Here is a 15,345-nt window from a genome sequence, read left to right on the forward strand (position 1 = left end):
TGGGCTGCGTTTGTTTACATTTGAGATGCAATTCCTTCAAATTTGCTGTAATTCCTTCAATTACTTAGGGGGGCCTGAAGCTTAACGTTCTTCAGATGTTCCAAGACTCATCAATCGTGAGTTCCAAATTTAGAATCGTTCACCACCATATGAAGACCGCATAATGTAATACGCTATTTGTACAGAATGGACTCAACTAGTATTATATCAAGACTACCTTCTCGGCATGTTACTGCAGGTCTTTTGGATAAGTCGGTGTTACGTTACACATTATATGTCGAGTAGGCTGTTTTCTGAGCATTCATGCATTTAATAGTACTGTTGTCCCCATGTATATCAATGCCTGTCACTCCAAGAAGTAGGACGTTACGTCGTTTCATTGCACAGTTCCGGGTCTCAATCGCATTAAAATAACATAAAAAAATCCATATATACACAACAACAGCATCAAAGTATAGCAATCTCGAGAATAACATGCAATCCCTTTTCCTATTTATTTCACGTATGCTTGAAGGTATAAAAGAACGGCAGGCCCTGTTTGTTCGTAATGTCGGTACACGCAGTCTACGGGCTGAAGAGAGAATGGAATATTCCGAAAATAGAACATGAGTCGGGTCTGTTAGAATTTTGTTTGTCATTTAGATAATTTGCTGCTCCTGAAAATATCCGATACATTCGGTAGACCCAGTCTTTTGATGAAGTGTTAAGAATTTTGAGCTATTTGGTTTTGTTTTGAACAGACAGGTTCCCATACCAGCAGAGAAAATCAAATGTTAGGACGGGCTGGATAAAACTTCTATAATGGTCTAACTTGAAGTGTTTTAATCTCCATAGAAAATGTCACAGATGCTTGAATTTATTTATATACTTGTTAGTGTTGAATTTCATTATCGTTTTGAATCTAAAATAATGCCAGTCGCGAGATATTTGTATTCATCAACAACTTCAGTGTCTTTATTATTTATGTTTACTGGTGAGTTAGATAACTTAACTTTCCCGGAATCAATTATTATTTCTTTTGTTTTTTACATTTAAAAACAGAAAATTTAAATTGCACCACTCAACAAAGTCACTAAATTAATTTCTATAATATGCCTCAGATTTACTTATTATTCCCACCAGTGTGGCATCATCCGCAAATTTAACAGTAAAGGCAAATTGAGAGATACATGTACATCTACAATTGTTTGTGTAAGGAGTGAATACAAAAGGCGAAATAACACATCCTTGCTGAGCACCTGTGGCTGTATCAACACGTGATGAAAAAGTACCATTTACACAAACAAACTGCAGTCTATCGACAAGGCAAGAATCGATCCATCTGATCAAATTTGGGTTAACATTCATATCTAACAGTTCCTTCATTAATATATGAGGTTGAATGGTGTTAAATACCGAGCTGACGTTGGCAAAAAAAATTCTTACATATGTACCACAGTTTTCTAAATGTTGATAAATGCTGTTCAAAAGTGTAATTGTCGCATCTTCTACACCCCTGCTGGCTCTGTAAGAAAATTGCAGTCGGTCTAAAAGCGGATTTACTTGATTCCATAATATATTTTAATCAAACGTTCAAGGCATTTCATGGCAATAAAAGTCTGCAGTCATTTGTCTGCAATCATTGTTGATCGAGGGATCTGGTTCTTTTTGGCACAAGAACAATCCTAGATGTCTTTTTTAAAAAAATGGGAACAGTTTGAGTATTTATTGAAATTTGAAATAATGTTTGAAATTTGCATTCTTTCGATACCTCACGAATTCACGTGATATTCACTTGCAGTTATCCATAGGCCGTTTATGAGTCTTTGAACTACCTTCACATTGGTGTAGATTACGCATCTACATGCACAGCCAGTAATGAGGGACACATGTGACTAAAATGTTCGCGTTTACAGATGTCCCATATATTGATAACAGCATGGGGCGAGTCATTTTATGGGTCGTTTAAGAGTCATTAAACAAAACGTGTGTAAGAAATATCTGCTGTCTATAGTTCGATGCAGAACATTAATTGTGTGCATGCGTGAATCAGAGTTTCTCGTGTACAGCTGATATAAATATGGCGCTGTTCATGTTTTCAACGTGTGAACAACATATATACTTTGTTTCTGTACCAGAATCATAATCAGACGTAGCCCAGTCTAATACTTTGTAGATTTACGTCTCTTAAACACGGCAGGTTTGTGCAAGTTAGTTTGTAGGTTGACAAGAACCACACCTGTTTCTTTTCACTAAAATGCTCTACGCCTGAGCTCTGCGTGACTTTACACCTTCCTTCTACAGTAATCTAACACAACGTGATATACGTGGATTGCTGTTAAAAGCGGTTTTAACGTAGTTTATACCTCCATTTATCCCTGAACCTTACCTACAGTGACAAGGTCATGTACTTGTTTAAGTGCCTGACTGTGAGGGTCTGGGTTCGAATCCTAAATAGGACTCAACTCCAGAAAAAGTGATAGAATTACTTTTGTACTTTCATAAGGAAGTGTAATTCCTAATGTAACATATTTTACATTTGTCCACTTTCTAAATGACATTGTGTGATCTTAGCTTTCGGCCGTGGGAGCCGTGCCAGTTAACAGTTATCAGAGAGGTATACAAAGTCCGCAGTCTAGACAACCAGTCGCCCGACTTTCATTTTTGTGTGAGTCGCGGGGGCTGAGCGGGACTTTGCATGCTAACGATTGGATACCTGACTCGGAGAGTGTGGGTTCGAATCCCGTATGGGGCTCAACACAAAAAAGTATTAGAATTTGTACTTTACTAAGAAAGTGTTATCCTAAATATAACATGTTACATTTGACCACTTTCTAAATGGCATTGTGTAATCATAGAAATGGTAGGCTGGTTTGTTGAGTGTTTGTGCCAGTGTCAGACCACCTCCACGATCCAGTGGCTAGTGCATGTACACGGAGGGTCGGGTTCGATCCCTGGCCGTCATACTGAAAGACCAGGGCCTCGTTCCTCAAAGCGATTGTAGCACTAGGACAGTCGTCATTCTGTGTTAAAGTATGGGAGTAATGATCAACAGTCTATGTTAAAGTATGGGATTTACACTCACCTTAGCGTTACGACAGTCGTAAGTCTATGTTAAAGTATGAGTTACGATCACCTTAGCTCTACGACAGTCAGAACATGGTGAGCCTAAACTATACTCTCGATGTCTAATGTGTGTAAAGTTACCATTTAATTGTGATGGGATCTTCAGTAAATCCACATCCAAAGTTTCACATATGTGGGTAATGTAGTTCACGACATATGAGTCACCACAACACATTGGGGTATAATATTAGTAAAATGTCATTTGGTACCCCTTGGATAATGGTATGTCCTCAAGAAATATCATATAAGATATGTTCAGAATGATATAGAATATATCCCTGTCATAATCAACAGCCAAAGATTTGGATTACTTGATTTAGATTTAGACATGGACTGTCACTGACTACACTGCAACATCACCTGTCTGCAGTACTATCATCAGTCGCCACAGCACATCATCACTTGGCTACACCACATCATCACTTGGCTACAGTACATCTTTTGGTTACACTACATCATCACTTGGTCTACTTTCAGCATGACTCGCCAGCAGCACGTCATCACTGAGCAGGAGTAAGCACTCAATCGAAAGCCGTACATGAACACTCCCCTGTCGTAACAATACTGTCCGATCAACATCCTTCGCTTGCAGTACACTCTCGTTAACGTAGTGATTTTATTAAATCAAAACACAAATACTCCAACTGCAAAACATCTCTTTATAAAGCTGAATGCAGCTGATGTTCTAAAGAGTATAAGAAGTGCATGAACAAGCATATCAAGCAATATAAAAATTGATTTTATCAACTGATTCGAGGAAAGCAAAAGCATACGGCTAAAGAACTTTCGAAAATGTTTACAAAAAGTAAAGTCTACAAAAGAAAGGGAGATAAGTCATATGGACCCAAACGCATATGAACCAAATGCGACATTCATCAGATTCGGTAGCCTGATTGGTAAGTATTGTGAATAACAGACTTAACACTTTTTATAAAACATTAACGTATTACATCTTGCCCAGACGGGTTTCACAAATGTCCACTCAACAAATGACAACACCTTTGTTGTGAATATGCTCAACCAATTACTAAAAAGTAGCAAAAGCGTTCGATGATGTTTGGAGGTTTGGGCTACTCAACAATGTAATTAATGGTAGATTTTTAACTCTTGTTCAAATAATGTATGATAATATTAAATCGTTTGTACTGTCCTTACTAATGATAGATGATTCTGCCCCGTAAATGTTTAATGCCAGTGGTTAACTTCTCAGGTAGAATCAATCCTAAAGGGTCAATTTTACCGAAGTTGGAAAGCTGAGATAGACAACAGCCCTGAAGGTTTCTATTACAAATACATTAAAAATCTTTAGAAAATTATCTCCTCCTTCCACCTATGTATATTTACCAGTTTTAAAATACGAAACGTGTAACCATAACGTATATGTTGAAGTTGGCCGTTGCCATGGCATTGATCGTCAAAACAGAACCTGCAGTCTCTGTATCTATAGATCACTTGCTGTAGCAGATAATTTTCATTATTTATTTAAATGCGAAGCTGTTACTGAACAAAGAAATAAATACATTCCCATTAAATGCTTAATATCTTTCCCTAACCTAATAACGTATAAAGCATAAAACTACAAACCCCATACACTGACAACGAGCACTGGGCCGCCGGGCCGCCGATTATATGTCGCTGATCAAATGATCTTCTTGTTCCTATTGTATCGCAACGTTGGTAGGTTGGCTGGTTTGTTTAATTTGTTGTGTATCGCTGCACTCCGCAATATTCCAGCTGTACGGCAGCGGTCTGTAAATAATCGACCAGGCAATCCAGTGATCAACATCATAAGCATCGTTCTACGCAATTGTGATACAATGACCACCCGATCCCATTAGTCGCCCCGTCCGGCAAGCCTGGGTAACTGAAGACCAGTTCTAACACGGATGGTCACGAGTATAGAGAGGATCTAGGCATAGTGTTCTTGTTAACATTGTGATGATCCGAACAGTATTACTTTCGGGGGATAGCTCGTAGTTGGAATTCAGGTGGCGCATTTGTTAAACCCAGTATTCCTTCCAGTGGAGGCTTTACCCCGTTCACTGGGACGAACTTGAACTTCTGAATCATGGTGGTGAGGAAGAGGAAGAGCTCCATCCGGGCCATTGCTTCTCCCAGGCAAATCCTTCGACCTTAAAATATGAAAACAAAAGTTCAGTTCTATTACCGTATGTATGTATGTATGTATGTATGTATGTATGTATGTATGTATGTATGTATGTATGTATGTATGTATGTATGTATGTATGTATGTATGTATGTATGTATGTATGTATGTATGGATGGATGGATGGATGGATGGATGGATGGATGCATGCATGCATGCATGCATGCATGCATGTATGTATGGATGTATGTGTGTATGTGTGTGTGAGAGTGAGTGTGTGTGTGAGTGAGTGTGTGTGTGTGTACGCGCGTGCGCACGTGCGTGTGTATGCATGCACGTATTCATGTATGTATGCACGTACGTGTGTGTGTGTTTTCGTGTGTGTGTGTGTGTGTGTGTGTGCATGTGTGTGTGTGTGTCCATGCCACACTATGAAAGGAGCGTATGTGCATGTACTTATGTATGTGCATACAGGTCTGTTGCATACGATATGTAGCTTTTATATGTAACTCACCCAAAGAAAATGGGATAAAATCCTCTCTCTTCTGAATCTTGCCTTCGCCATCAAGGAAACGATCCGGCCGAAAGTTTTGTGGGTCTCCCCATACACCCTTGTCTTGGAGGACTGAATCAAGGTTCAACAGGATTGTGACCCCTTTCGGGAAGGCGTATCCTCGGAACTGTACATCTTGTGGAACTGTGTGAGGGCCAGCAACAGGGGCAATATTGCCGTATCTCAAGGTTTCCATAATGGTGGCCTCAACGTAAGGAAGGTTCGTCTTGTCTTTCATGGATGGTGGTCTGCTCTGACCGACGTTTTCCAGAATCTCCTGGAAGCACTTCTCTTGTACATCCGGGTAGTGTAGGAAGTAGACTAGCGCCCAACGTATTGTGGTGGACGTTGTTTCTGTGCCCGCAGTGAACAGATCAGAAATAGTCTGCGCCAGATTCTCCACTGCCAACATGAATGTAATCTTTAGTTTAAGTTCAAATGACAAATGTAAATTACCCATATAAACACAACACAGAAACACAACAACTACATGCGGAGGAAATGCAAAAATACTGTAACAGAATTGGCCATGTTTTCACTAAAAGATTCTAAAAGAAAGTTCAGCTTCCCCAGTCAGTCAGATTGACAAAATTCTCGATCAAAGTTAAAATGAAAGGCCAAATATAAAAAGAAATAATATGTGTTAGATATATATATATACCAAATTATATATATATATATATATAATATATATATATATACCAAATTCATTACACCATTATCTAAAATGATGTATTAGTTATATGTTTGAACAAATAAAGGAAAACAAAAAATTTAAAAGTAAGTATCCAGCGGACCTCTCTGTACATACCATGAACATCTTCAGATTATAAAACACACGTACAGTCTAAAGTCGTTGTTTCTTGTTTCTGTTGGCGACGTCGCATCTCCTTCAAGTACACATGGATGAAGTCGTCCCGATTTTCCTCATCGTGATCCTTTAAGTGATTCTTAATGGAAGGATTAATTAGCAAATTTTTCACAAGATCTATGCTGTCCATTACTTTCCTGAACTTGAATGGGTCACCAGGCAAATATCGCACAAAAGGAAAAACGCTCAGTATTCCAGTTACTGCGCTATATTTAAAAAAATCATCCATTGCTTTCAGAAACTTGACGAAGACAGGGTCGGTATATTCAAAACGTTTTCCAAAGACAATGGAACAGATAATATTTGATACGGCATTCTGCGCTAAACGGTCTATGTGGAAACCTTGGCCTTTCTGTTCTTCTATGGCCAAGACAAACTGTGCGATTTCCTCGTGTATTTTGTCCTCCATGATCATTCTTCCAGCCCCAAACTCTCGCAAAGTGTTGAGAGCAAAGCGCCTCTGTTCATGCCACAAGTCCCCGGAAGATCCGACTACTCCTGTTTGCAAAATATAGTGAAATAGAATTCAACCCTATGCCGTAGCATAAATGGCACTGTATGTATGTGTATTGGAGACATTTGTAGAACAGTGTTGTATGTGAATCACGTTGTTTCTGTTAAGACTCATTTCGGGACGGCGGTGACCTGGTTACTATATCAAGACTGGGAGACAGGATTATCGAGTAAGGTTCTGGGCTTACTCTGGAATATACCAGTCCAGTGATGTCAGAAGAACTAGAGCAAACTTTTCATGTACACAAAACGGATCTCAGTCTGGTCTTTGCCAACTCACATACTCAGGTGTTTTGCCTATTTTGAATGCTAAAGCACTGTTGCAGCGATGTGAATCTTACCATCAATATCTTTGTAGCTACAGTCAATGTTATTATATTATAGTTATATTGAATTTGTATTGCCACGCTGTTTCATACCGTCATTGTAATTTCTTTGTATAACGAGGTATAACATTGTTCAGGTATATAATGCTGGGAAGGTATGACATTAGTGAGCTGTATTGTACCAACAAGGTATGACATGAATCAGCCGTATAATGCTGAAAAGGTGTGACACGGGTCATTTGTACAGTGCTGCCAAGGTATGACATAGTTCAACTGTATGTTGCTGCCAAGGTATGATGTGGGTCAGCTGTATGTTGCTGCTAAGGTATGACGTGGGTCAACTGTATGTTGCTGCTAAGGTATGACGTGGCTTAGCTGTATGCTGCCGCCAAGGTATGACATGGGTAAGCTGTATGTTGCAGCCAAGGTATGACATTAGGGCAACTGTCTAGCGCTGTGAAGATATGACGTGGGTCAGCTGTATAGTGCTGCCAATGCATGACATGGGTCAGCTGTATGATCCTACCAAGGTATGACAGGAGTCAGCTGTATAGTGCTGCCAAGGTATGACGTGGGTCAGCTGTATGTTGCTGCCAAGGTATGACGTGGGTCAACTGTATGTTGCTGCTAAGGTATGACGTGGCTTTGCTGTATGCTGCCGCCAAGGTATGACATGGGTAAGCTGTATGTTGCAGCCAAGGTATGACATTAGGGCAACTGTCTAGCGCTGTGAAGATATGACGTGGGTCAGCTGTATAGTGCTGCCAAGGTTTGACATAGGTCAGCTGTACGTTAATGCCAAGGTATGTGGGTCAGCTGTATGTTGCTGCCAAGGTATGACATGGGTAAGCTGTATGTTGCTGCCAAGGTATGACATGGGTCAGCTGTACTTTGCTGCCAAGGTATGACATGGGTGAACTGTATGTCGCTGCGAAGGTATGACATGGGTCAACTGGAAAGTGTTGTGAAGGTATGACATGGGTCAACTGTATAGTGCTGTAGAGGTATATATGACCTGAGTCGGCTGTTTAGTGTTGCTGTGCGTTGATGGTATGCACGTGCTAAATGCCTATGATGGTATGGAAATACATAAAGGTAACAACGGGCGTAAACATGGCTTCTAAATGTTTATCATAGTAAAGCCTATTCACTGGATAAAAGAGTTATGTCCAGAACATTTCACATCTGTCAAAATTTAATAATTTCGTATCTCTGTGATTATTGATGGTAGATGTTAAATTCACACTACAACGTCACACGTCTCTAAAAATCAAGATTACAGTTCAATATATCGCAACTTGTGACCGAGGCTGGTTCGGGTAACACCGAAAACACAGCATTCGACAGTTCTTGATGTACGGAGCCATCGTGTACATTCCATACACGGCAAGTCTCGCCTGTATGGAAGCTGTTCGTCTCCAAGTTTCAATTATCGAGTTTAGGCAAGTCGCAAGGATAATGAGTCTTTTATCGAATCAGTAGGAGTGAGTGAGTCAATATTTAACGTCACATCGGCAAAGTCTCAGCCATATCGTGACGAGTCATCAGTAGGAAGCTTGTATCAAATATATATAGCATAGACCAAAATACTATCGAAAACGCGTGACATTGTGCCGTTAAACACTCTGTTTTTGTCGTTCAGATGCCCTCTGTAAACCTACTATATCGAATTTTCACTTTCACCATCAATGCAGTACAAAAAGGTAAATGACACAACCAAACACAAATTGCTTACGATGGTTTTAGCAATGACGATTATTGGCACTATTAACGTTTTCATTATGGCTGCCGTGGCTGTCATGGTCCAATGGTTAGAGCCACTCTTAAAACACCTTTAGTTCAGTTAAAATTTGAAGAAAACGCACCTTTTCTCCTTGCGAAGAAATCAGTCAAAAATGTGTGTGGCCTGTCAGAGAAGACGTCGGCGTTCTTGACTATGGCTTCTTTAAGGACGTTGTAGCCATTGAGGACGATGACAGGCTTGTGAAAGACATACAGACTGAAAATGTCGCCATACTTCTGTCGAAGGTTCTTAAACAAAACACGGGAATCAGTCTCCATTGACAGGGCGTTCCCCAGGAACGGAAGGAGAGGGGGACCAGGGGGAAGTCCAGTGGCGCGCCTCGTTGACAGCCATAACACTGTCAGCACCACGACCAGAAATAAGGCAACTGTTGTAAATCCAAAATCCCACATGATGATTGTGCGCTGGCTTCCAACCTGTGTGAAAGCTGACTGGAGAGAGCGAGACTAAGTACAGCTGTCGAGTGGCACATTACCACGACTGTCTGATTTAAAAGGACGCCCCTTATCAATGTTTGCAGAGTGAGTCAACCAATCAGCGTATATGTCGTGCACATGCCTTGTACATGTGGGGTTCTTGAGAGGCACTGAGAAGTCTTGTGCATGTGTCAAGAGGCCAAGGTCTGACTCCCAGTTACGGATAGGTGCAACACACCGTCAGTGTATGTATTTACCTTCCAACTAAATGAAATAAACACTGTGGTTGTTTGTTTCATAAAGTAAGCTCAGTAGTGAATTCTAGAAGCCTTAAATTTGTTTACGCTTCCAAATTAAGTTGGTTATCGTTTCAGCTTCACACTGAAAAAAGAGCATACGTTTCTATATGTATAGTAGCTGTTATATAAAAATGAGTTAGTTAAAGAACATTCAGTGAATAGTTCCGACTTTGAGTCATTTCAATTTGATACCTTATGTTTTATGAAGTGCTTTTATAATTCAGTTCTTTTTATGTTTAAATTTAAGGTGAATGTCCTTTTCATTCGGGATTAACTAGAGACACTTTGCACATGTTTGTTGACAACAACCTGGATTAACTGTGTAAAAGCTGTGTATTTGTCTTTTTTGTATACACTTTTAGCACACAGATGTCCATTATACTGATAACATTATGGGGCGGGGTATTTAAAGGATCAGTTAGGCGTTCATGTATAAATCGTGTGTAATAACTGCTATCTTTACTTTGATGAATTTGCTCAAACTTTGACCTATAGATGTCCCATATACTGACAACAATGTGCCACGGATCATTTTATAGGCCGTTAAGGAGTGTGTATAACAACTGCTTCATATACATCGTCTACAGCCGATGTAAATACAGGACGTTCATTTTCTCATGTGTGTACAATGTACTTTGTTTCTGTGATAGTATCATAATGACATGTGATCCAGTCGTCTAAGTTGCAGCTATTCGCGGTGTAGAGTTGCGTCCCTTGAGCACACCTATGAAACCTATGAGTGTTGTTTCGGATCCTGGTTTGTCATAAGTTCGTTTCTAGGTTTGTCGCCACCACGTTTCTTTCACCACAATGGTAAAGTTTGAGCCCTCCTACATTGATTGATCTAACGACGTGATGTTAGCGGAATACTGTTAAAAGCGGCTTTAACTAATTAGCTCATAACTCAAATTTCCTCTGAACCTAAGCTGCAGTGCGTTGTGCAGCTTTACACAGGTTGTACACTCCGCAAGACCCGTGCTTTTGTCATGATCCCCCCCCCCCCCCTTGGAAGGAACTACTCCACCCCACTGGGCACCCAAGTTGGCAATCAACTCATTTAGTGGGTATAACTACATTGTTGGCATTGTGGGTATTTGGTTCTGTGGAGGTCAGAGGGTAGCAGAGAGGGAAGGAAATGAAGTTAGTTATAATAGTAATATAGTAATAGTCCGCTTATATGGAGCTCATATCCAGGCACATTGCTTGCTCACGGCACAATGTACATTACTGTCCTCCAGTCAAAGGCTGTTAAAAGGACGCTATCATACTTCCCTATGCTTCTTCAGCTCACTGGGGATCATACAGCTATGCTGTCTCGTAGACACAATGAACTGAACACTCAGAGTTCCAGCACATCCTCACGGGCACCCATTTTACAGCTGGGTGAACTGAGACAATGTGCATCTTTAAACCTTGTCTACTAATGCTACGCAAGTGTGCCCACCTTGGGACCTGAACCTAGGTGCCTCCACCGGGGAGGAGACCCGTGTAGGTCCCGGGGTAGAATAGGTCTTCTGCAACCCATGCTTGCAACAAAAGGCGACTATGCTTGTCGTAGGAGGTGACTAACGGGATTGCGTTGTGGGGCTCGCTGACTTGGTTGACACATCATCGGTTCCCAAATGCAAAGGTCGATGCTCATGCTATTGATCACCGGATTGTCTGGTCTTACTCTTGATTATTTACAGGCCGTCGCCATATAGCTGGAATATTGCTCAGTGCGGCATGTAAAGAAACGCATTCATTTACACTATCCACACTATTACACTATATAAATATCCACGTAAGACTGGACTTAATGCTACATATTCAATACATAGTCGTTATTCTTGAAGTGGATTAACGGTCTGACGTGGCCCTGTGTGTGTTGTATTTACATGACATAATAAAATCTGTTCATGTTAAGATGTAGAGATCAACACTGTAACACATTTTTGTACACAAGCACAACCCTAACACTGTGAAAGATTTGGGCTTTACAGGAATTCTGAATTATAGACGTTTCTAGGTTCATTTTGAGAAACAGTGCCCCTGTAAAGAAAGTGGCACTCATACGTCTGTTGGTCTCAACCAAAAATCCTGAAAAGGAAGACTAGTTAAAACAGTCCTCCCTGAATGGGGTACGTTTCCACTTATGTCGTAATATGATCAGTTCCGTGCAGAAAGTCACGAAAGATTCGGCTTCAGAAAGTATTACGCCTTGTAAGTGTCTTATTGATCGAAAGCTTCATTTCATCGTTCCCTGAATACTTAGAGGGGTGTTCATGATATCAACCACTGGATTGTTTGGTCCAGACGACGTTTTTCATAGACTATTGTTGTACAGCTGGAACATTTCTTGAGCGTGTCCTTCAATAACAGGGAAACAAGTGCGTCAGTGTCTAAGGTGTCGTTGGAGGAAACTTGTATTTCTCACAAGCAAGTAAACTCATTAGTGTATGAGCGAGTTGGGTTTTACGCCGCCTTTAGCAATATTCAAGCACTATTATGGCGGGAGACTCTAGAAATGGATCGAAACGTGGCCTCCAACATGACAAGCCAATGCTTTAACCATAGGGCTACCACGCCGCCCCAACGATCTCATTAAGAGACGGCAACCTATTATTGTTATATAAAATCAATATTCGTGATCATTCGCCATGACACTATTATGAGAGACTCATCTTTCCCAAGGTAAATTCCGATAAGACGTTTCACGCTAATGTTCTATTTACTGCACTATGACCAGTGCACCGTCAGCTCAGGGCTTTTGTGTCTAGCTACAGTGCATTCAGGGACTTGACTGGCGGGGCCCAGTGTGTCACAATGCTCGGTGCAGAGATGTAACTACTCACACATCCGTGGTGGGTAATCAAAAGCCATCAGTGCAGCACATATGAATTACTCCATCCGCGTGAGATGTCTGTATTATTCTACCGCATAACAGATTCAGATGCATGGACCTTATTGTACGGTCCATTTTGGAAATGTCTCTTCAGTTTTATGCGTAACCAAACTTAGTTTTCCAGAAGGCTGTATCGAATGATTATCATACCACGCGGTGTGGGGCAGGAGGAAAGGCAACCATTGTACAGCATTCCGGTTGATGCTTGCAGAAACAGATGACTGTTTGTGAAAACGAATACACAAGAGAAACCTGTTTTACATGTCTAACGTCGAAGATGAAACTGATCATTGGGGTATAACTGTGTTCCAAATGTCATGTTTAATGCTGATTTTGGTAGGACAACTGTTCCAATGAATGAGAAAGTTCGAATTCCAATCTTATATCCTGCTTAGGTTAGTTGTGTCTGGGTGAATTGCCCCCTTATCCCCTATTGTCACACCAGTCATATGCTTAGGGTGGATGGACCCTCACTCTTTGTCATTACTTCATACACTGATGCACATTGTGAAATCGGTTACCACATGTTATAGTCAGATTGTGAAACCAGTTATTTCGTGAAATGACTAAGAGGGCCAGCCATTTCATGTCATTTTGTTTAACAACAACCAATACACAGCTATTGTCTGGTGTGGCTACTTTCGACATTGCAAGTGTCAAAGTGTCAAAATGACGCTCGCGTGAATTTGCACCTGTAACAGAAGACTGATGTTAATGTATGGTAACTAAAAACGTCAACGAAAATAAAGAAACTGCCCATTATATTTTAGTTAAACAAAGGACGAGTCATTAAAACAGTGAATATTTGAATATGTAACAACCAATACACAGTTATTGTCTGGTGTGGCTGCTTTCGACATTGCAAGTGTCAAAGTTTCAAAATGACGCAAAATGGCTGGCCCTCATAGTCATTTCAAGAAATTACTGATGTCACAATCTGACTCAACTAGTACATGTATAATATCAAGGGTGCGTTCTCTGCATGATACAACAGGTCGTTTAGATAAGTAGGTGTTATACACAGAATAGGCTGTTTTCCAAGTGTGTTTTATATTGTTTTTGTCGTTGTATACAACAAATTGGTTGTAATCTACTTGATAAAGAGAGCAGTTGTGCATTTAGTATGGTGGCTGAATAGGGCCTTAAATTTGCAGGCGAGAAAGCGATATCGCGAGACGAGAAAACAATGTCGCGAGACGAGAAAGTGATAATACGAGACCAGACAGTGATAACGCGAGACGAGAAAGTGATAACGCGAGACGAGAAAGTGATAACGCGAGACGAGAAAGCAATAGCACGAGACGAGAAAGCAATATGATTGCGTGAGAAAGCGATAGAGCGAGAGAGCGATATTACGCACATAAGCGATATTACGCTATTAAATGCTTTTTAGTAATGTTCTTGTAGGTGAATAGCATTGTTTAATTTGCCGTTTAGAAAATATCTAAGATAGATGTAGACTTTCCTGTGGCATACTATTTGAACGTATGCAAAAGTCATATCGTAGAATACCGGAAACATTCATTTTGTGAAGTGACTAAAGGAATTAAATATTTGATGCCATCACTGAATTGGAATTGTCTCAACCAGCTTTATGACACCAAACAATTCAAAATATGATGTGTTACCAATGTGTCGGAAGTGTCAAATGAAAGAGAGGGACCAATCACAAAATGGCATTGTGATAGCACTAACGCAGCCTAATACAGTATATTCAACCACATTCAAGCCATCATCCTAAAATAAAATCACTGCAACAACCGTCATTAAGTGAGTGAGTTGGGATTTATGTTGCTCTTAGCAATAATCCAGCAAATTGGAGTCATTTATGTTTATGTCACTTTATTGTATTTCATGGTTATCATCAATACAGCTCTACCTTCTATGAGTTATTGAAGATGATTAATATTTAATAACTGACGATATTGACGTATATGAACCCAAATCGCTATTAAACCAAGGAACGAAAGAGGCGCACGTGACAGTAAAACACCTTGGTACCTAAATGTAGAAACAGAACCATACCACAGTCAGTGGTCTAACCTTGGCAAATGAAAGGATGCAGTCAAACATCCGTCCAATCAAAGCTGAAACTAGTACGCAGGTAAACGCTGGTATAACTGACCATAGTGAACTTCGAGTGGCATTTAGGAGTTGATGTGTTGGACAATGAGGAAAGTTCTGTGGATATGCAGCTTCTTTATTATAATATAAGCGACGTTTGAGCATTTGAACAAGCCAACAGGTACAAATGTCTAGTATAAGTCTTGGTGTAGACAGTCATCAAACACGTGATGTACAATACTTCAGGAAAGATTTATATGCATGAGTAAAGTTTGTTCAGTAAGTTTACTCATTAACAATGATGCATGATGAAGCCAAGCGCCCATGTGAATAACAACCCTTTGCTCTGTAGCACTTTTATCTCATATCATACATATCATCACTAAAAGTATGTTATGAATAT

At 40.2% G+C, this 15,345-nt stretch overlaps 1 protein-coding gene across 1 annotated transcript; it reads right to left on the minus strand.

Annotated features, from left to right (window-relative positions):
• Nucleotides 1-3,749: 3,749 nt before the first annotated feature.
• LOC137287384 (cytochrome P450 2U1-like) lies at nucleotides 3,750-9,788 on the minus strand. Its single transcript, XM_067819644.1, has 4 exons — nucleotides 9,341-9,788; nucleotides 6,610-7,134; nucleotides 5,727-6,167; nucleotides 3,750-5,237 (listed from the first exon to the last, which is right to left on the minus strand). Exons 1-4 carry the CDS (start codon nucleotides 9,669-9,671, stop codon nucleotides 5,059-5,061), a joined length of 1,476 nt encoding a protein of 491 aa, XP_067675745.1. The 5' UTR covers nucleotides 9,672-9,788; the 3' UTR covers nucleotides 3,750-5,058.
• Nucleotides 9,789-15,345: the final 5,557 nt, after the last annotated feature.

This window comes from Haliotis asinina, chromosome 6 (assembly GCF_037392515.1).
Source record: "Haliotis asinina isolate JCU_RB_2024 chromosome 6, JCU_Hal_asi_v2, whole genome shotgun sequence".
Taxonomy (NCBI): Eukaryota; Metazoa; Mollusca; class Gastropoda; order Lepetellida; family Haliotidae; genus Haliotis; species Haliotis asinina.